Raw genomic sequence first — 24,288 nt, forward strand, 5'->3', positions numbered from 1 at the left:
GCTTGTAACAAATGTGGGTAAAGACCTTTCCCAAATCTTTGTTCACGAAGACTGGCCATGATGATGATGAAGATGACCAGTCAAGAAACCAATTAGGCAGTTTAAATGCACAAATACACATTAAAAACACACACACGAAAAGTAAATTCAAGGATGTACACTGAACATAAGAAGCAAAAACAGAGCTGCATGGAAACCACAGATACAAGAAGGAGTAAGTTCCAGCTTTGGCCTGACAAATCTAGACAAGTTTTTAAAAACCTTGCTAAGTTGGGCAGTAAAGTTTCCTGGAATACTACCACATACCTTGCATACTGGAAAGCCTGTAAGCATTCAAACAAAGAGGGAATTCACTGCTCTTCAGAACTCTAAAAACTAAAAATACAAGAAAGCTCCCTTTACTGACCTTCCTTATCCACTGAGTAAACAGAGTATCACAGGCCATTTCAAGAAAAACAAGATGTTTTGTTGGAAAAACTGAAGAGAAAAACTTTTTAAAATATTACATTTCTTACTTTTTAAGTGTAAAGAAGAGCACTTATTGTGTTTTTCTTAGTACACATCTATATGGTTCCTAGTTGGCAGGCAACCATTTGTCAGCTACAATGGAAACTTTCCCCTAAGCCCTGCAACTTCCTTTGGATCTTAAAAATTAATACTCCTGCAGTCCCCTGTACCTTCCAAACATGCTGCAAAGTCTGCAGCTCTTACAAATAAGTGAAAGTCACTAATAAGAACAGTTTATTCAGTGAGTTAAAGCTTCTCATACAAAGGCACAAGTGTCAGAGCCAAGACCACAACACATCAGCAGCAATATCAAAACAATACTTACACATTCAAGGAATTTAAGGATGGGAATTTTTTTTTAAACACAGTATCTCATGTGACTAAGCTTCCACTGGAAGAGATGAGCAACCCCATTTGACAGCAGGCTGCACCCACATCTATCAAGGTACACACACACTCAAACCTAATTGTATTCACCAGAGCTCCAAGAATAAAACTAATTGTCTAGGAACTGGGATAGCAACCCATGAGAAAGAAGAAGATGAGAACAAAGTATTTAAGTGAGGTGTTGACCAACTCCAGATGAGCTTACTTTCAGCCTTAACTAAGGCACACTAAGATTAGTCATATGGCAATTCAGCTTGGTAGATGAGCTCACAAGTTCCAAATCTACTTTCTGCAGCTAAAGATCTTATTTTATAGATATTTAAAAAGGATCATGTCCTTTCTTTTTTTTTTTGCTATAAACTTTACACAGGAAATAATGACATAGCAGCAGAAAGTTCAAAGAAGCGGTATAAACAAGACCTCATGTAAGGATCCATTAACTTTTAAAGCCTCTCAGGCACTCTTAACACTCACAGTAAGAATCAATGCACTTCAAATTCTACCCCAAGAACTATACTGCGTGCACAAGTGCAGGATACACATATTAGCAAATGGAAAATAAACTCCTCTGGGTGCCTCAACTAGTGCACAGAGACCAAGATAATCATTGCTGGTTTAGAAGCTGAGAATGGGGACAGTACAGAATAAAAAGCTCACAAAGGCTCTTCACCTACCACACACTGTGTACAATTCCTTTGTACAAAGACAACCAAGGGGAAAACTGCAACCAAATAAGACCAAACAAGCACATACAATAGAAGATAAGCAGAAAATGCACTTCCTTTTCTCCAGAGGACTTGCTCACAGGTCAGAGATGCCAACAAATCACAACAAACTACACCACCTTTTAATTAAAATCTGTTTCACAACACAACCCAAATGAGATATCAAACATCTTTATTAGTAGGAACTTCTTGGAAGTCCAATCACTATAGGCATGCTATCACAGCAGATGGCTGGAGAGTCCCCCTTCACATGCCAGTTGACTTTAGCAAGCCACAAGATTAAAACCTGCTTGAAATACATTCAAAATCTCCACCCTGCCACTGCTCCCCAGCTGAATGACATTTTATCAATTTAGAATGTAAATGACAAGAGAAAAAACTTAAGCTGCACAATGCTCAAACTATCAACTGCACGGTTAAATTGCAGCCAATTTAGATGAAGTGCTAAATGCTCTAATGACACCGTTTGAACAGCAATCACATTATAATTCAAGCTCTATATTAAGTCGTACAATTGCTCACACCTCAATGCATAGAAGTCACAAGGTATTTGTCCTTCATCTTGGATCAACCGTATGGTTTTGATTTCTGGCAAAGTTTTTAAAAAGGAAATGCAATACGTATTCAATACCATACAAAGTTCACATAATCCAAATCCTCACCAGGTACTTTGAAACAATCCCATCCCAGCAAGGATGTTCTTAGCTCTCTGAGAAGCCCAGGAATTGAAACTCAGACGCTGCTTTATAAGGGGGAATGATATTTACCAGTCAACCCAAATTACAGATGTTAGCAAGACAATTTAAGTCAGGAGGCAACATTCAAATATCATAAACTGAGAAGTAGCTACGTCTTCAAAGCAACATTTAGCAAGTGTTAAATGTTCAAAGTAAGTTACTGAACAAACCCACAGTCCATATGACAAGCTAACATATAAATATTTAGGTGTTTCTTTCATCTTTTACAGATGAATGTGAAAATCGGAAATCAACTAAGGGTATAACCAGACAACCTAAAAGCCATCAAGAGCAAACAGCCTTAAATCAAAAGATCTAGAAGTAATGAACTTAAGACAAATCCCACAGCGTATTAAAATGTCCATTTATCTCCAGATACCAGGAGACAAAGACAGCTGAGATGTTAATAAAGAAACCAGTATTTTTTATGAGAGGAATGCCACTGGTCGCAGGACAAATGGCATTAATTCTTGAGATAAAAAAATCTCTTTCCTTTTCAGAGTAAGACTTAAGAGGAATACTGTGAGATTTGATAGGGCAGGTCAGTATTAAGGTGCCAAACCTTGCTCATATATCAAGTGAGTCCAACAGCAAACAGAAGTTTCATTGAATGTCAGCCAGCCTACCTGGATGACTGCTGGAACAGAATTGGTAGCCTCTGCTCTGCTCAGTGTGGTGTACTGGGTCACTCATTGTTCTGCTCTGCTGTATTTACAGAATATAGACTACTGCCAGCTAAACACTAACCACCTCAACAGTCATCACTTGAAGCAACACTAAAGCCTCAATGCTCCTGCAGTTGTAAAGTACTGGAATCCTCATTTTGTTACTTTTCCAAGTGAACTGGAGTTCAACATCTCTTTAGACTTGTACGGAGACACAGCAACAGGTTCTCCTACCTGGTATTTGTGCCAACACCAAGCCACATCACTTTTTTTTCCTAAGAAATTATGATCTTCCAGCACTTGCTGTTACCCCAAGCCACTGAATGGTATCTCAGAGAACATTCTTCCCTACATCACTGCCCTACAGTGGGCTCTGGGATAACCCCACATATTTTGATGTTCAGAGCGCTCTGTATAGCCAAGTGAAAAGCAAGACAAATGCAAATAAGTTACTGTCACTGGATGCTTATCAACACAGAAGACCTAAAAACTCCCTTGTGGGGATCCAGTGCTTCCTAAACCCTGGTTTTCAAATAAAATTACCATCACATTTCCAAGATTGCTTTCCCAAGCAACCAAGAAAGTATCAAACTACAGTTTCTGATCTGCACACAACTTTTCAGTCACAAATGGTACCTGGACAAATAATTTGAAAAAAGTCTTCCAGAAAACAACAAGGGCACAAGCTTATACTCACAAAAGAGAAATGAACTATTCCCAATTGTCCAGAAGAGAGATCACTTGGACTACTTACTCATACTGCTGCCTATTCATACTGCATGAAGTTTCCTTCTCACTTATTAGTAGTTAAGTTCACTTTAATCTAAGTTTATTTTAGATGGTGTGATCTTGTACTAAAGTAAAAAACAAATGTGCAATTTCACAGTGAAAGTACAGTACTAAATATCCTTAAAGTAGACAAGGTCCTTTTTAACCTTGATTCAACAAAAAGCTTTCTAAACTCTGTTTCCTTTTTGTTCCTATGAGAAAATGGAGAAGCAATTAGCATTTACAGTTTAGTTCCTGCTTCCAAAATACCCCTTTAACTTTTCGTTATTATTTTTATGGTGGATATAAATAGCATCAAATTGTCAATTCACAGCTATTCTCTATGCTACCTATACAAATAGGGTTGATTTCTGGCAAGCCATAAAACAATTATGGCTGAATTCCTGTAGCCCTTTGATATTTCGGCTTGCCTGTAGGCCTTCAAAGCCATCTTAGAGCAATGCTAAAAAATCTAATTTCCAGAACACATGGAAGGAAAATAAAGCATTTTAATTCCACATGTTCAAACATGAGCACACAAAAATCTTAGCACTGGGATGATTATGTCTGAAAGTGACTTAGAACAAACACAGATAAGATACAGCAACAGTTTAAATCAACACTGCCTCACAGAAGGCAGAGATACAGACATCTTAAGAAAATGGGGCATAAGGCATACTGCACCTTATTGCCCAGCACTTTCTGCAAGTTGGGAAGCACATTTTCCTGCTTGAGCATTCAGCTCTCACCCCTTCTTGTGTGGATGGCAAAGAAAGGAGTGAGAAATAATCATAACTTTGAAATGCTGAAACTGCTGAAGCCTGCAGGGGAAGCAAAGACATGAACTTTCCCTTTAAGGTACTGATATTGCCAATACCAAATTACAAATACATTGAAAGGCAACTATCACAGGAACCTGAAGATTTATACAGAAGTATTTTATCTTCATAATATTATTTATGTTATGAAAAGGGTCCTCCCCACATTTAAGCAGGAAAAGCTGGTTCTTGCTGTACCAATATGGTTTCTCATAACCATGAAATATCTCTGAGAAATATGAAGGGGTTGTTATAGTGTTGTCCTCCTGTCTACCTGCAGCAATATTTTTATCTCTTCAGCAACCTGGAATTTAGAAGAGATTAAACTGAACAAATTGAAGACTGATTACTATATTTCTTTGTATGGGAGAAACTTCCACGTTGACCAAAGAAAACACTATTAGAGTAATACAATTCACATTGGTGTAGACACATAAAAAAAATCCAAAATACCTTTAAACTCCTTGCTATTTTAAGTGTCTGCTGTGTTTAGGGGGAAGTCTAAAAAGGTTTTGCCATTAATCCCTATTGTGCACAGACATACAAATGTAAATACACATATATTAAAAGTAGAATTATGGACTCTCTATTCTAGATTTACAATATGTATAAATGAGGCACATGCCCCATGTCACCCTTTTTTTCCCCTCACAGAATGAATTCACAGGCTTCAGAGGTGTTCCATAAAATTAGCGACATCCTAAAAAAAAACCAAAAAATGAAAGTGACATAATTTTGTGCTAAATCCATCCTCTTAAGAATAGGCACCAACCTGGTGATCCCTAGCAAGGAAGTGTTTCAGTCAATAAAGTATCAAAAAACAAAGAGCAACCTTTAAATCATATCCTTTCCTGATTTGCCCTCTCCTCCTATTCTTTGGTGGTATTTTTGAAAAAAAAAAAAAACAAAAAAAAAACAAACCCACATGCTTCTTGTAATCATTCAGAATTTTGCATCATTTTTATGAAGTCCACTCTTCTTAACTTTTGGAAGGAAAAATGGCAAAAACCTTTTCAATCCCATACCTAGTCATTGCTGGAGGCAGTTTTTACTTTGTGTATCCCTAATCTGCAGTTAAATCATCGGGTCCCCACACTGGTTTTGTGAAAACTATTAGAGAAGTGGTTCAGAGATCAGTTATATGATATTAATGTACAGGCTGCATAAAATGTATGCAAGAAAACAACCCCCTAGGGAGAGCAAGAAGAAGCAGCCCTATCTTCAGTGCCTGATTGCATGCCAGTCTTAACCACCATTAATTTACTTCAGTGTTTTTCACACAAAGACACAGATGCATTTTCTTTATGAGACTAAAACTATTCAGCAAAAGAATGTTCCAAAAATTTTCTGTGTTTAGATTAAGTGATTGAAGTTACTAAAGGTAAACAAACTGATCTAATGACTGCATTAGATTTCAAAATCATTTACTGTTAAAATTTTTTTAAAAAGCTGTTATTCCTCTAAAACTTCAAGATATGTAAACATATTTACAGATTATGGACTACCTATATAACTTAATATATACATACAAAATGCATCACTAACCTGATTTTATAAACCAAAGGTTAATAAAAGATTTTAATCAAGAAAATACTATTATCTAGACGTAGGGACAAACTACAAAGGAAAACCAAACTAAAATCAAAATGTAAAATTTTCTGTTGTCTAGACACACATTGTCTAGATCTAAACTACTCAAACACAAATTAAAAAAAAAATTAAATAATCCACCTGAAACACAATAGCCGTTTTTGACTACATGTTTAAAATGTCAATCTAGAAGTAATTTATTTGTATTTCAACTACTATAAAATTTCAGTTCAGGCATTAAGACAAAAATGTAAGGAAATATCCCTTCAACCTAAGAGCAGTAGTCTAGTACAACTAAACTTTTGTTTCAAAATCTACAAGATCTGAAGTCGTTGTTTAACTCTGCCTCTCTTATACCACAAATTCAAGGAAGTAACCTAATGTAGATCTGCTTCATAGAAATCAACTTGTTTCTATTTAGTTTCCAGGCAATACTCACTAAAAAGAGCACTGCTAGGATAGGACAGCAGTGCCTGCAGAAGCAAACTGAAGCGTTTCACTGATGCTGGCTACCTTATTTGATTTAGGTTCAAGGACTGATCTTGGTGTATTTGCACAAGATTGCCAAAGGCACTCAAAGAACTTGGATGGAGCTGCTTCACAATAATTTACACACAAATAGCTCATAGCATTTTTAAGTTAGTTGTAAGTAATTTCTTTTATTAAAAAAACCAAAAAACAACAACAAAAAACCCCACCAAAACAATGATATCTAGGGAAGAATTATAGAGAGAATACCACTAAAGAATAATAAAAGCCAATATCCTTAAAAGAAAGGAGATCATGTAATTACAGAGACTCGTTGAAGGGCTCTTACCTCCCCATACTTACACTTACACAGTGAAGATAGAAGAGTCTATGAACACAAGATAGAGAATAAATTTATGTGTTCACTAAGACCAATCTCAAAAAGTCTAAGAAGTCTACCTCAAGTATATCCTTCAAATAACAAAGATATGCAGTTGTATTGCTATACTGCTACTTCAATTAACCTAACTGTAATGAATTACTGAGTAGACTATAAATTACGGGTAAAATACTTCTTGCTGAGAAGACATCACAGCAATATTCTGCAGAAATGGGCTAAAAACTGGCTCCGCTGAAAGTGGTAAAAAAAAAAAATCCTCACCAAATTTAAGTTGGACTTTCTACTCTAGAATATTTGTTATATAAAAATGGAAGCATTTACAAGACTCACAAAAGCCAACACTTAGTTAAAAACACTTCAGACAAATTAGTGACAGCTAGACAAAGATACAACAACTTGAGTGTCAAAAAGCTTTAAAGACATAACAGTGCAGGAATTTTATCTCAGATAGGAGCAGACCTTTGTAGTTCTAAGAGGCAAAGCTTTCGTAGTAGCAGCGTCAAAACAGAGCAGAAACCTATTACAAAGGAATTTACAAGCACAGTATTTTCTGACTTCAGTATAGCAAACAGACATTTCTACAGAGATTGTATTTTAAACAAAAGGATAAATAAAACCTTCTGAGTTCCCTCCCCCCCAAAACATCCCTATGCTTTCTACATCTTACTCATATCAGGATCTCTTTATTTCTTGCCATTGCTCATGCCAATGCCTTGCTCATTAGTTTTTAGATGTCTAAAGTTTACCTCTTGGGGGTTTTTTTGGTACATTTAACTGACCTTGCCCAAAACTAGTATAACTGTACTTCCATCCTCTAGTCAGCTACTAAACATAGGGAATAATTTACCTAAATATTTTCTGCATTCAGTCTTCAAACACACCAAAACCCTTCCACAACTTCCTCCCCCTTTCTTATAAACTCCAACGCAAATCTCATGCATTGGCAGTAGATATACATCTCTGTTTCCTTGTCAGCCTGCCCATTGGGTCACTGCATGCTCTCTTCCATGCTGCCTCCACTGCACTGGAGCAAAGCTCTGGAATGCAGTGCTTGCTGAGCCAGTGGTCAGCAAAACAAAACCAGAGAGCCCTGGGAGACGCAGATCGTGACAAGGAAGCGCACACCATGACAGGACCTGGATCCTAAGCAGCACCTCCAGTTACCAAGCAGTCCTCCAATGAAAGGCAGCAACTGGATACTGGCTGCAAAGGGCTGGGCATTGGGTCTGGCTAAGAATAATAAATCTGTGCTCACAAGTGTCCACTTCTTTCCCCAAGCAGAAGTCTACCTTCTCACAGAGGCAAAACACAACATCAGGTTAAAAAACTATTGCAAGAGCATGCTGTTCTCATAAAAGTGAAAGCTTCTCAACTTTATGTGTTTAGGGATATAAAGAAATAATTTGTTAGAACTATTTAAAAGTAATTTTCATTAACATCTTTTCACAGAAACAGACTGGAAACTGATTTCTGTCTCACTACTACGATTATGCACATTTCAATATACTTTACTCTTTCACACAGTTTTGTCTTTCCTTGCAGTCATATTAAGTCACTTTAAGACACAAAGCATGTCCAGAAATACAGTGTGTCCCAAGGTTGGGCAAAAAAATACGCAAAAAACCAAACCAAACAAAAAAACCACTCCACCAAATCAACAAAAGAAACAAAAAAATAAAGCCACCAAAAAAGAAATCATCTGGCAGTATCCTAGTTAACAATATCTGCCCTTGAATATTACACCAGATCTGTGTATCTCCATGTTCAGAGAGCACACAAGATATCAAGTTTAATCCACCTCTTTCCTGCTTTTCAGGAAAGCATGATGCTAGTGTTGTGATGACAAAAACTGTGTAAATTCTTCAATAAAATATTCACTTGGGATTTTCATTACGTAAGACGAAATGTGAAAATAGTTTTTCTGTTATTACACATTAGAGAGCCTGGCACTGGATAACAAGAGGAACTAAAATGCCATTTATCCATTTCATACCAGTCAATCAAAATTCATAAGGAAAAATTCCACCCTCCATTACCAGAAAGGTTGCTCTGAGTAACATCATACACCTGCCATCTTTCCCACACACAATGGAAAACACCCAGGCTGCCTCCAGCCCACAATATAAGGTAGTTCTGTTTTCAGAGTCCCCACATTATTCCTTTAAAGTTAGCAAATGAAAGGTAAAGTATTGTCTCCCTCTAAGTATACAAAGAAAGTTCTCAACTTCCCCTACAAGTCTACACCTTGCCCATCAACTCATTTCAAGATATAAGTTATGGTTACATTACTTCTATCTAGAACAAGCAAAACAGTTAGTGTCATGGAATTGGGTGGAGTTTTTCTGTGCAAGCATTAGAACAGCAAGCACAAGTAGTCAGACTTACTGCAAATCACTCAGTATTCTAACAGCCATCAACAAAATCAATCCACCTCACACTGCTCATTGAGTTCTGGTTTTTTGTTTTGTTATGTATAATAATGCAGTTTGCAATACAATGTTTGCCATCGTAACCACCTGAAAACAGAAATACCTATCCTGGTATTTACCCCTGTGATCAAGATGCCCTACAAAAAATACACACAGCCTACTCTGTATAGGTGTATTCATTTTTACATAGAATTATGGACAAGTTACTGAAGTCTAGATACTGCACAAGCATCAGTTGCTCAGAATATGTCCAAACCTCATCTAAAAGAAACTAGATTTGATCCATCTTTTAGATGCAGTTACAGCTATCGAGACCTCTGCCACCACAGTGTGCACAAATTTTAAAATGAAACTCAACAGCACCACGGGGCTCTTCTGGGAAGCTCAAAGAAACAAACCCATACTCCTCAAGAGAGCCAGAGCCAGTGCACGAGCTCAGCACAGGACTGGCAGTGTGATACAGCCCATATCTGGCAAGCAAGGGAGAGAATTAAGCCAAGGATACTGATAAGAAACTCTCGGATGACATGCATAAATTTTAATTTTAAAATTCATTCCCACACAGATATTTAAGTAAACATACAAATATTTTAAATACCAATCTGTTCTTCCAGTGCTTTATATACTAGAAGACATATCAAAAAGTCAACAATGATACAAAAAGAAACAACATCTTGAATTACAAGCTAAGTGTTTTATAACAAGATGAGAAATCATAATTTCCATGCAAATATATACAAGTGCTAGAATTTAACTGTTCCTATGTCTTCATATATGTCTATCAATCACTACCAGGAAGGGAAGAAAGAGGATGATAGCATATGAACTGAATTCTGCTGGTTTAAAATTGCAGGTGTTCATCACAAGAGTCTCACATAAATTAATGTAGTCAAACTGCAGCAGCCTATAGACTTAATTCTGGATCAAATCTTTATAAATTAATCTGGTTTTTCCCCAGTATTATCAACAGGCTTTAGAGGTTGCAACTATCAAGTTGTCAGCCTCTTTTACAGATTCTAACAAAGGACATAATAATCCCCTTCAATATTTCTCTCCATAACCTGAATGTAAAAGAAAAAAATAAACCCGCAACACAAAAAACCCCAAACAACACATCAAAAAATAACCGTAACAATACTGCATAACATTGTTACAAGAACACCACAAAAAAAAAAAAAAAAAAAAAAAAAACAAAAACCCAAAAATATCCAAGATTTTACAGCTTACTGAATCTTAACAGACATAATTATACCCGCAGTTCATATTGCCTTGCGGTGTATTACTATAACACATAAATAAATTACAAGGACTCAACTAGCTTTTTGGGGGTTCACAGCCAAATCCACTTTATTCAAATCAAACAACACCCTATATACAAGGTTCAAAGTAACACGTGTCTCCCTTGACCAATCACCATGGGGTATCTCACTGCCCATGTGTATGGGAGTACTTGGGAACTACATCTCCCCGGGTGCTGTTCAGCACACTTTCTGAAACCTGACTTCTACATTGCCTAACCTGTAATATTAAATACATGGTTTAAACATTCTTACATCTATTTTTCTAAGGATAAAAACTGCACATAAGTAAATAGAGTCACAACAATATACACTAAACAACCTAGTTGTTTTCTTTTTCTCAAGTAAATGCTAAAATATTTAACTGTCTACCAATTTCACCATTGAGGTATCTCCCCCCTCATCTTACTACAAAAAGTGAGAGTTGATCTTACACACAATAGTCTGGGTTTCTGTACTTAAAGCGAGTATTAGTCTACAGCTATCCAAAAATCTTGGGCCCAACGGCCCTGAAATTACATTCTCTACTGCCCAAAATTCTGGAAGAGTTACAATCATTGAGTTAGGAAGAGTTACAATCATTGAGTTAGGAAGAGTTACAATCATTGAGTTAGGAAGAGTTACAATCATTGAGTTAGGAAGAGTTACAATCATTGAGTTAGGAAGAGTTACAATCATTGAGTTAGGAAGAGTTACAATCATTGAGTTAGGAAGAGTTACAATCATTGAGTTAGGAAGAGTTACAATCATTGAGTTAGGAAGAGTTACAATCATTGAGTTAGGAAGAGTTACAATCATTGAGTTATTAACATTGTAGCTTTAGTAAAATGTAACCAGAAGTTCTTAAAACTAAAAATACTGTTTCAGCAACTAAATGCTATTCAAAATAAATCTAATGTGAAATAAATAATCAAGGTTCATCTTTTAAGACTTAAGATACTCAGAACTGATTGGCAGTTCTGATAGAAATCAGCGTGTGCCCTTGCAGAAACGTGCTTGAAGAGGGAAGAAATCTATTTGAAACTAGACATCCATCCTATGCAGGAAAGTGGAAAAAAGCACATATTGAACACATAAATTGCACAATTAAACCACACAAAAAACCCTACAAGTAAACTTAAAAAATTAAGTTTTTGACACTGGAGGACATAGCAGCCTTGTTATTCCCCTGTCTTGTTACAGTGAAGTACTACAGAAAGTACAGTCACTGTGTATCTTGAGCAGGTGTAATAGCCCATTGTCACACTTCAGTCTGCATTTACCTTCATTTCAGTCCAATGCAATTCAAGTCTTAGCAGGCAGCAAATCAATTCTCATGAAAAGGGATCATCAGATTTGTATATTCATAAAACACATGTACACTGCCCAATCTAGGAACCAAGTCCTTATTATACTGTATACTTCTAAATAAAGCCTAAACATTGAAATTGAATGTGATCATTTTTAGAGACATATTAATGAAGGGTATTTATTTATTAGAAGTAGGGTTTCCTATACAAGTGCCATCTTAACATCAAGGCCACCAATTATTTATTGATGTCATTCACGTAAATATGAAACTTGATGGCTTCCCTATATTCAAACTCTTCTCACTTCCTCTGAAAAAAAGAAAACTGTGAAATGCCCTTGTGATTTGCATGGGGCTGAATTAGAAAGTGCACTTGAAAACGTGCGTCTTCTCAAAGCTATTTAGTCTCTTATCAGAGAGCAGTAACAAAATTAGGTCTCAAGAGTTTCCTATTAAACAAATTAAGTTCTTCACTAGATACCAGACGTTTCATGTGGCCACAGCTGAAATCCACTGATGAGTAAATCCATGCCCAATAACACAACCATTTTGCAATTAAAATAGTAAGAATTGCCCCAAAAGATGCAGTATCGAGCCTGTATCTGTTAGACTGATGGGAAATGAAATTTCACATGCCTATCACACTACAGGCTTAAGCTCAGGCAAATTTAAGAGGAGAAAAAAACAAACAAAACAGGCCTAAGTTCTTACTAATGTAGCTAAATATCTTACTAAAATACACAGCAGAAAACTGACTGCCTATTTAGTGACCTTGATGGTCTGCCTGCACTAGCTGGTATAGAGAAAACTTAAAATCATCTGGGAAGAATCTGCTTATAGATGCCTGTTCTCATACCACTCAGTTTACTAAAATTAATAGAATTAAGACTCTCATTGACTTTAAATGCAGCACAAAAAGATTTTCCTTTTTTGCAGTTAGTATTTAAAAGCCAAGTTTATTTCAAAATGTTATGGTCCACTAAGTCTTATTCTGCGCTAATAGACAATATTAATGAAAACAACCAATACTGGAGCTGTGAAGTTTCTAGAAGAATATTAGAGTTTGGTCCATCCTATAGTAGAATATCAAACAGCTTCACTTTCACCACGTTGCCCTACCATTGTAAAACTTCCTGAACTAGGAGATGCACTAAGCATTGCCATTCTTCACTGTGCAGAGGAAAGTAACATCTTCCACTTTTTAAGTTACAACATTCCAGTGCCCAAACCAACATTTTCATATTGACTTAATTATTAGCACAGTAATATTGCCCACCCATTTTTTTCTTTAATATGAAAAACTTAGTTTCCCAAAATATGCCACTGTTTAACAGAAACTGAATCACTCATAGAACTCACGAGAACATACTAGTTCCAGTGTAGATTTTGGTGTGTACTTAAAAGTCATCAACACACAAAGTATGTGTTTCCTTAACCAAATGAAATACTGTAAGAGAAATAGTAGTCAGGCTACTGTTGCAGAGCACCAGCATTCATTAGGAAAGAAGAAAATACTTTTGCATTGCTTAGCATCCATAAAAGTAATGAGACACATTATCACACACAAACAACAGTTCCTTTTTTGGAGACAGTATAGCCACAAATCAAAACTAACTGGTCAGACTATGTGACCAATACATCTGTTCTAGAACAGGCAGCAATTACTAGTATTGAGGCCATGTTGCTGAGAACACAGCTGTGCTGGGCAGGACACATCTCAAGGACGAAGGACCACCACCTCCCTAAGATCTTACTTTATGATGAACTTACCACCGGCTACCGCAAGGGAGGAGCCCTGAAGAGGAGATACAAGGACTCCCTGAAACAACATCTCAGCCTTGGCCATATTGACCATCATAACTGGTCTACTCTGGCCTCCAATCGGGAGGCCTGGAGACACACCACCTATAACGCTGCTGCTTCTTTTGAGAACGCACGCAGGATCACTCTAGAGGAGAAAAGACAATGCAGAAAGAATCGCGTCTTGCCGAATCCATCCAAGGAGTCTTTCTGCTGTGCCTTTTGCAACCGATCTTGTCTATCTCACATTGGCCTCTTTAGCCACCAGCGCGGTTGTAGCAAATGTGAGAACAGTCCTTTCCAAATCTTCATTCGTGAAGCCTAGACATGATGATAGCCACAAATCAAAAGTAACTATAATCTGGTGACACATCTTGTTGCATGCTTTAGAATATTGCACTTCTACACATAGCACTATTTCCTTCACATGAATAATGAAAGATAAGCAGCATGTGTTTTGAACTAAAGCTAGAATTTTGGAAATTCTCCGTATCTTCTCTTAATCGATTTATATCCATATCACAAATAGATGAGGTTTGAAAACAGCAGTAGTTATGATTGCATGATGATTCTAGAGAGCTTTTGTCTTGCAAATACTACTCCAAACTGAGTCTAGATGTGAGTCTACTCTCTTTAACAAGACAAGCAGTCTTACAGCCATTACCCCCATGAAACTACTCATGGAAATCAGACAGCAGGGGCAGACCATTAAATGGCTTGAAGTAAGGGGAATCAGTCATTGCCAATGCCTGTATGTTCCACCATGCAGGGATAAACTGAAGCACTTGGTCACCATAAGGCAAACAGAAAGCAATGAAACTGCTGCCAAGCTCAGCATTTTAAGGGGAGACAGGCTAAAAGATGAATACTATTTTATCAGGTTACTCTAGCTTATGTATACTTTGTTCCTCGTTAGTTACCATCACTCTTCCATCCTACCTACACACACAAACCAACCTGCTCTGCACTCCGAAGACTGACCACCATTTCTAGCTATGTTGCTACACTAAAACTAATGCACCTTTGGGGTACAGAACCCTGATTGCTCTACAGCAACTATTAGCACGACAAACACTTGGACACACCTTTGCAAACTCACCACCAGCCTCTAGTATTTCCAAAATTTCTAGCAAAAACAGAACAGATAAGCAAAGTCACAGTTGTAGCTGGCAAACTGACAGTTTATCCAGCTATTCTCATAAACATGCAATCAAATGACCTGGCAATAATTTTTCTCTCTTCCCTCCCTTGGTGTTTGAAATTACTATGCCCCTAATAAAAGGTGATATAGCAGCAGGAATATGTTATGAGTTAATAACACCTCTGAGAGCCTGTTGATTTATTATTTTCAAATTGATCCATGAGCTTTACAGATAGACTTAATGAAATAAGACTTTTCCTAGTAAGCATACATATTAAAGCAGCCATTCTTATTATGAATCCAGAGATAAAAAGAACCCTTACCATAAAACTAGGTCTTATGATGGCTAGTCAGTATATTAGCACTTTCTTTTGATTAATATTGTACACCTAACTTCAGCATGCTCAGAAGTAGTTTGTCAACTGAGTAGCTCCAAGTGGTTAAGTTATCCTGTACTAAAATAATAAAGTATATAACTTCAGAGGAAATGATGGAAAACAAGTAGTTTGACTAACACCACAAACATGCATATCATTCCTATTAAATATGCAACACTTACGTTACCAAACCAAACTACTAGCACTGATTTACAGAGACAAAAAAACCCCCTTAGAATACTTCTATCAGAAATTTTAACTGTATTTCTACATTAGAAAGACAAACAAAATGCTCCCATTTAAGATACACACATCAAACACCACAGTTCCAAACAGTTCTGAATAGCAGAAAACGTTCTAGGTAATTTATACATGGATCAGTTTCTCACTGATTTCAGGGCCTGAAATTTCTTAAGCATTTATTTTTTCACTCATTGCTGTAGTTTCAGGAGGCTAAGCAAAGCCTAGAAGTGAACAGCGTGCCTGCCATCCAAGGATAGAAGTGGCTTCTAGTTCTCCTACAGCACAAGCCATGTGCAAGCACAGTACAAGTCTCCTCCCGGGCTATATAAGCTGGCATCTTTCCCAGCAGTTGCTACCTCATAAAAACGATGCATACAAATAAAACCTCAAAATAAACACTTCAAAACAATGGCTTAAATGACTGCATAACTGAACTCAGCAGCTGGAAACACAAAGCACTTCAAGTGGCAAATCATGCATCTTTCACTTGCAAAAGTCCTAAACTACACTCTCATTAGCAGGCTCCACATCACATCTAGCAACCAAGTTTGGGCAGCAGACTCATGTTCCGGGAGGCCAGACAGCAAGTAAATAAATATAGCATGGATAATAAAAGCATAGCAGATCACCAACACCCCCTATGCAGACAGAGCTTCAAGTACTAAATGTACTTTCTACCACTGACTTCAATACATCATCCAATTCACTGAATATTGATAATGCTATCTCACCTATTTAGACTACTTAGACCTATTCTCAGGAGTTTTTCTGCCAAACTATTTAGATTGGCCTAAAGTCATGTTTTTCTGTACAACAAATAGAAGAAAGCAGAAGGAAAACTCCACCAGACAATCTATGCAATTTAATTCATCAGTAATACTGCAGTATTGCATACAATTCACTGAAAACTGTGCGCTACTGCACTGGTTTACAATAGATCAAAAAAATTAACTGACTCTATGAAACTAAAAGGGAATTAAAAGCCTGTATATCAGAGGACAAACTCTGCCTCTGAAGTACTGTAATTCTTACACTCTAATGTTTAAGGGAAGAAAGTATTCTAGAGGAAACACAATAATTGATGTAAAAAAAAGTCACAGCTTGGTATCTTCCAAGTGAAAAACATTAAATCAAAATACATGTTTTTACCCTGCCAAAAAACAAAGCATTTTTATCTTAAGACTGAGAATCTTCCTGTCTTTTGCTCTCTGAACATTCAATTTATTCCCATCTAGCTCTAAGCAGACAGGACTTATGATGATGTTGTTTTAAGGAACTGGAGGAGTACTAGACCCCAATACAGACTACAGATCAAATGAAGGATAACTCCTAAGCATTTTGTCTGCATAGATAAATAAACCTGTTAACTTCTTTTATTTATACTGTTACCTCAACTAATCCAACTACAATAATCAGGACAGCAAGGGCTCCAGAATCAGACATGAACAAAAGGCTTCTTATACCTCTCCCAGCCCAGTTTCTGTGGGTACATATGCACCACGCATACACATCTTTTGAGACCTTTTCATGTACTCACGAAAGGATGAAGCCCTGAACAAGCAGCTTGCTGAGGGACTCCAAACACAAGTACCAGGCATCCCTGTTCCAGTCATACAGTACACCGGGAGAAAGCAACACCAGCCAGAAGAAAGTAACACGTGGGCAAAAATATCCAGTGAGGACCTACACCGGGACAGAAGCCAACTCTGTGCCACCCACAGCTCAGAGACCAGGAGGAGTCGGGACCCAGACGTACGGCTGGGCCGAGCTTTGCGGCCCCGGGCAATCGCGAGTGGATATCCCCGCGGCAGCAAACGCGCGAAGCGGCAGAGAGGAGTCCCTCCCGACCCCGGACAGCCCTAGTAAGGGCGGGAGAAGGGCCCCGGCACCGACGGCCGCTTTTGTTTTCCAAGGAGATCGGCACAGATCCATCGGCTGCGCCCGCTCTGGGCCGGCTCCGAGCACTCGTCCCGGAGGAGAGCTCGCTACCGGCGGTGGGGGCAGGAAGCCGGTCCGGTCCTCCCTACCTCTTTTCGGCCTGGGGAAGCTCTCGTGCAGGTGAAAGATGACTTTCTCCACAAAGTGCTGAATGTTGCTGTGCTCGGGACCTCTGACAAACACCATCCAGTCGTGCGTGAAGCCCTCTACGGTGGGTTTCTTCCTCACCTGGGCTCGGTGTCCCAGCTCCAGCTTCACCTGGACGGCGCACTGCGGGGAAGAGGCGGGGAATGCCCGGTGAGCGCCCGGGGAAGCGGAGATGGTGGCGGGGCACCAGGGGGAACGGCCCCCACCGCGGCGATGCGGGACACAGGGACTCAGCGTGCCAATAAACACACGGGCAAAGGGGGAAGGGGGGGGGCAAGAACAGAAAGGCACCGCTTAAACAAACAAAACGGCCCCACACAGGCGAGGGTGGCAAAACAAGCTGCTCGGTGCTACCGGAGGCGAGCCGGGGGCGCACTGTCAGGGACGCCCCGTCCTCCTTCGGCGCATCCCGCGCTCGGCTTCCCCCCGGTGCGCGGGCAAGGACGCGGCTCCCTCGCAAGTGCGTGCGCGCGCTCGCGCCGCCGCCAGGAAGTAGCGGGAGGCAGGGAAAGCTCCTGGCACGAAGAGGAGAAATTCCCGGTCACGTCAACCCTTCCCGGGCGGGCGCCTGGCAGCGCCGGGAGGAGGGGCGGGAAGACCCGTGGTGCTCACTCACCGAGCCAGCCAATGCTGGGGCGCCGGTTCGCTGGCTCTCGGCTGCCGTCCCCCCCCACCGCCAGCCCTAATTCATGAGGACGTGGAGAGATGCGGGGGCGCAGAGGAGCGGCGGGCGGAGGCGGGCATCCTCTGCTTCGTGCTACCCGCAGCTGGCGGTAGTGGGCTGCTGGCTCCGGCTCGCGCTCTCCCGCATACCTTCCCGCGCTTGCGCTCGCGCTCTACGCTCCCCGCGCCGCGCCCGCTGCAAGCAGCCCCGGCGCTCGCTCCGCAGCCCCCGCCAGCCAACGCAAGCGCCCGCCACGCATGCGTTCCGGCCTGACACCGCGCGGGGGACATGGCCGGGGGGCGTACCAGGGCGGCGCGATAGCCAAGTAGCGTGCGAGCTTCCTCCGCCTGGCCCGCCCCCGCCCCCGCCCGCCGCTTAAAGTAACAGGTTGTTGGGGCCGGGCGGGAGTGGGACAGCTCCGCCGGCGGGAATTCCGGCTGCGGCCGGGGCTTGGGGCCCGGCGGATGGGGTAGCCTCTAGTGGAAGGACTCCCTGCACCAAGGGTACACTGAAAGCAGGACTTTCCGACTCCCCAAACCTCTGCCTCTACTTCGTGTATGTCCCAAACAAACGTTTTTGAAAAGCCGCCGATGAAACCTCCTGGAAAAACAGAGAAAGCGGGACAGGAAGGGAATGCCCGACTTACACAGGGATGGCAGGTGATGATGGGCAGGCAGCAGGCAGGAAATGACAAACGGGATTATTTAACACTTATTTGCAGCACCAGCTGCTGCTTCTGTTAGTAACGTCCTGAGAGTCCCTGGAAACACGGTTACCACCCCAACCACTTCCATATCCCTTCCATAATATGCGAGATAACGTGCAGATTCATGCCACGGGAATATGCCATTCAGGAGCTGGAATTGATTTAGTGAATGTCTAAATCATGGTGCTGACGTCCGTGAGATGAGTATTTTCCAACAGCCACGAAATTGTCAAAAATCGCCTGCGTTAACTTTTGGCACGCTGAAAACGCGTTTATTCTGGTCCGTAATTATCTTTGTGACACTGTTTGTGATGACAATGATAGCGCGGTGACGGGACGCTCAGCACAGCGATCCCTTCGGGGAGCAGCACGAGCATACACCAAAGGTATCTCCCGAGGCCTTCCAGGTGTCACCAAGAGATGGCGCGCGGAGCCCTCGCGATAATGTCCTCATTTGACCTCTCCAGAAGGCCACGATTCCTACCTTCTCTCTTTTCACTTTGGGCATAAGAAACGCACATTGTCGAAATTCTAGCATGATTTAGTAATTCTTTCGAAACTACTGAGCTGCACCTATTCTTACAAAAGTTGTAACCCCTAATCAATTAAATCAGTACTAATAACTTGAAAGAATTAATACAATTTGTAATAATTCCACAAGTTACAACATGACTTGAAATGTATTAACATTAACCTCTCATGTATATGAATATCCAGGTTTTAAAATTGTGATGTGCAGATCTAAAACTTCATGTATCTTCTAATAATCTTTCATTGGTAAAGGCAGCAAGTATAGGAACTCCTGCTGAGTCCGTAAACCCATCAAAGCTGATTCTGGTAACTTTAAAACTTTGTCCTTGCGTAAGGACATGTTTGTATGCATTTAAGCAAGGACAGTGAGGCTGGACCGCTACTGTGCTTAATGCACTGGGCTTCCAGCTGTCAGAACCCATCTGAAGAGAGCATCATCTCACTAACTTGGGCTTCTACTGGAAGGAACAGAGCTGGATAATCCTCTGGTATTCTTCTATACTGACTTTCATTTTTTATGTATTTAGACAAAATTAATTTTCCTCTTGGCTTAGAACAGGACTGAATCAATACAAGATGTTTTCCTATATCGCATATCGGTGTCACGGTGGAAATGTTTCTATTACTTAACTTCATTTACGCTGCCTTTTTAGCTACTTAATGGAGACCACTCAGTTGAGTAATCATTACTTAGAAATATCTGCTGAGTCAAGCTCAAATTTGGAAAAGAAAATTAAGTTGTTTAATATTTGTCAGTTGCGAAGCAATGTTGATAAAATTTCACAAATTCCAAATATAATCTTTGGCTGACAGGAGTGAAATCAAAGAATGATCTCGAGCTGTTAAGTGACAAACTGGTGCAATTATTTTCTTCATTTTGTATTAGCAGTTAAAATAAACATTCTTTGATCTCATTATAGCAGATGGATGCAATTACGTGCATCTGGAAGTGCAAAGACCCTGGCCCAAAGAAATACAGAGTTATAAAGGGGAAGGAATTTTCTACAAGTAGAGAATTTTTTTTCTACTTTAAGCAGCACTTTCCAGTGCTGCTTAAACAAGGTTTACCATGGAATAATTACTCAGCTGCTGGAAAATTAAAGCCATTTGGGTTATGTTCTTAGAAGTATTTAACTACCTGAAGGTTCATGTAATCGACTCCTGCAATGCTAAAAATGCTTGTGCATTTTATGTGTGCTGAAATAACTGGTACAGCTGTAGGCTTCCCAGGAGGCAACCTGCGTTCAAACACCTTCAGACATACCTGCATCTGCCATGTGATGCACAGATCTCTGATTTAGATGGAACATGAGTCAAAATTTCTACTCAGTATACAACTAACTGTATATTGAGTTAGATGTAGATGTGTAACTGTAGATGTGTTAGTGCAGCATTGCATCTGACCTAACAGGAGCTGTATTTCATAGCTACATATGTACACACAAACACACACACACACATATATATATGGTCATTCCACACACAGCTGAAAGGAATTGCTGCCTTTCTGTACTATTTCTTTACACAAGGCAGATATGCCTTGTGCCACAAAAAAAAGGAGACTGTTTCCCAGCTTACTTGGACACACTGAATTGTCTTCAGTGTTTCAAACACAGCTGTTTTAAATTTCTATTTGAAGTTCAAATTTTGTGACCCAAATATATTGACTGACTTTTACATTGGCCCTGTTTTCAAATGTTTCAAAAACACAACTAACTGAAAAAGCTAATATTACTGGCTACAAAGGAAACCACAGTGCCTTTTAAAAATATCATCAGTCTGAATTTCTCTGGGTTTGAGATCTTATAATTCCCTTATGCAATCAGTATAAAAAAATCATAACCAATTCCTGATCCAAGCCAGATACTTTGATTACAATGGTCTGAATCACAGCCAAAACTTCAAATGAGCCTACAGCTGATCTTACACATACAACAAGAAGTATGTCTAAGTTGCTTTGTAATGCCATCTACCAGGAACCAGTGGCAGAATATTCTCTCTGGATTGGCTTTCTTTGGTTAGCAACGTAGGTTGAACAAATGGCAAGTAGCCTTGGCCAAGCATATGCCTATTTTGAAGTTTTACTGGCTTGTCCATTTCTAATCACAAAACAAATAGAAAATAAGCACTTTAGCTGGTAACATATTAAATCCCTTACCAACAAAAAGGATCTTCAAGAGGAAGGGCTGCATGATTTAGAAAACAATATAAAATAGTTTATAACTCACCACCAGTCACCTCAGTGGGACATAATAAAGACAAAAGATAAATGCAAAAGGGGAGTCTTGGATATGCACAATATTATAGTATAAAAGGTTAGAAAAAAATCTGTTTTAAAGGCCTCTAGGGATGTATAAGGAAATTTGTTCAGAGTGGAAAAGTCTTGTTGAAAGACTTACAAGAAGTATTTAGGTTTTTATTTCCTAACAATGGCAGAGCCCCTAGAGGAAATACTCCTGTTAGTCAAAGAAATAAAGTCAAATTCTGTATTCTGTTTAGACCTGTGTAATGACTAAGTTCAGAGAACTTGTTTGGGATTTGCACAACCATAGCCAGGACAGTGTGATCACATGTGCAAGGGAGCTGTTAGGAAGTAACTCCACTGAAATCAGTATTCTCAGATCTTAGCCTGATGGGAAATCTCCCCACTGGAAATCAGCCAGAGTGTGTAAAAGAATTATGTGATCATCCTCACTCTGCATCAGATTCTTGTGCTGGCCACTGTATTAGTTATGTAAGTCAACCATTATTCAAGATAAGAGTTTATGCATATGATCACTATGTCTTGGTCATAAAATACCTGTGTTATTCTATAGCTTGTTATCAGAAAGGTATAAGAGTACACTACCCTCACACTTTCAATTGTAAGAAAAATCTTCCTTATTCCCAATATCATTAGAAAATAAGTGAGAAGCTGGAATGGCTTAACATTACCTTGGTGAGAAACTCATGTGGAAAAGCAGAATTTTTTATCAGTGATAAGTTGTGCAAGTTTCGAGCAGGCTTCCTGCCAATTCCCCGAAACTCGACAACAAGGACCTGCTTCCCAGAGAGGGAAGAGAAAAAAAAAACGACTTAAGCAGCCAAAGCTATAGCAAAAATATATATATATTTTACATATGAGACAGATATATACAATGAGAATACTATACACCACAACTCCAGAAATCCCAAACAGCTCCCCAAAAGGGAAGAGGGGGAGGGAGAAGGGAAAAGGACAGAAAGGGACAAAGACCAAACAAGTCAACCAGCCAACTGAAGGTAAATTACCAAAATCTCACCACTTCCCTTTGAACAAGCAGGATGGCTAGACATGGCCCAGCACTCTCCCCTCAAGCATGGCAGATAACAGCAGTCACTGCAGGCCTCAGCTCCAGATAAGCCAGACCGAGACAGGGACCCACCGTTCTCAAACCTCGCTGGAAAGGAAGAGCGCAAAGTCCCTCCTGCTGGCTTTATTTATACCTCAAGTTACGTAAAGGAATAGCATGGAATACTTCCGTGATCACCTTCCTAGTTCCTTCCTCATTACAAGCTGGTGTCCAGGAAGGCCTAGAGTGAAACCATCACATAAGTACTCATATAACCGCTGGGTCTTAGCTGTCCTCATCTTCAATGAACTCATGATTACACCCTCACTGTGATTCAGAAAGTTGTTTCATCCCAACTTTATGGATGGTGAATTAAACAAGAAGAGACCAAATGCCTTAACAAAGAACAACCAAATAAGGCAAAAAGTGGTGAAAGCAGTTAAACACTGTGAGGAAAAAGTATGACCCTGAAAAAAATGGAAAAAAAATAAAAAATAGAAAAAAGCATGTAAACAAATGTAGCATTGGAGAACAGAGAAACTGAAATTCACAGCTAGCTCAACAATAAAAAAGAATGCTTTAACAGATGTGGAATTTGAAAGAACATTGCAAAATTTAAGGAATATATTACGTACATATTTGCAGAAGTCTGGCCTCAGGATCCTGGTAGCTTCATTTAAGAAATCTAAACAGAAATCATATGAACGAGAACTAGCAACTTTCACATATGAGAAAGTTGTAAAGCAAGGTTGCTCAACATATGGGAGTCAGCCAGTAATCATAACATTGGGAGGAAGATGGAGGTAATTTTTATGAAGGCATAGAGGAGAACAAAACAGAATTAAGATGGTCAAAATGTTTTTCCAGCTGCAGGAGAGTGATCAAGGAATCTGCCGTCTGTATATTCTGACTTGCCATCCAGGTTTCAGAAGCCCGTCCACGTAAGCTCTGTGTGGTCCACTGAATTCAACAGATTTTAGTAGTACAGCAACTGCACTCCATTTACACTCCTCCTAATAGTAGGCACCCTTCAATGAACAAATAATTTCTTATCAGAATACTTTGTATTACCATATGACATCAATTCCAGACACTTTTCCATATATTTACAATCTCAAATAAAAACTACTTGGCTCTCCAAAACATACAAATGCAGAAAGCATGTTTTCCTGACTTACTGCCATTTCTGCCTTCCAATGCTCTGCTGCCTCTTTTTTCACCCATTCTCCATTTATCTGTTCCTCATGCAGCATCTATCAATTTTATCTGCTTCAGATTTCAAATACATACAAATATGTGTGGGAAGGGGAGAGGGAAGGGAGGAGAAATATATATATATATATATATACA

The 24,288-nt window shown here is 39.5% G+C and overlaps 1 protein-coding gene across 3 annotated transcripts in view; it reads right to left on the minus strand.

Annotated features, from left to right (window-relative positions):
• Window positions 1–18,369, minus strand: part of MLLT3 (MLLT3 super elongation complex subunit) — a 116,445-nt gene extending 98,076 nt beyond the window's left edge. For all 3 annotated transcript variants that reach the window (XM_029962935.1, XM_029962934.1, XM_029962933.1), the window contains exons 1-2: window positions 18,343–18,369; window positions 17,669–17,849 (exon numbers count right to left, since the gene is read on the minus strand). In XM_029962935.1, the coding sequence (XP_029818795.1) occupies window positions 17,669–17,765 (97 nt within the window). In that variant the 5' untranslated portion in view covers window positions 17,766–17,849; window positions 18,343–18,369. The remainder of the gene's footprint in view (window positions 1–17,668; window positions 17,850–18,342) is intronic.
• Between the last annotated feature and the right edge of the window lie 5,919 nt (window positions 18,370–24,288).

This window comes from Manacus vitellinus, unplaced genomic scaffold (genome assembly GCF_001715985.3).
Source record: "Manacus vitellinus isolate BGI_N305 unplaced genomic scaffold, ASM171598v3 scaffold_50_pilon, whole genome shotgun sequence".
NCBI classification, from domain to species: Eukaryota; Metazoa; Chordata; class Aves; order Passeriformes; family Pipridae; genus Manacus; species Manacus vitellinus.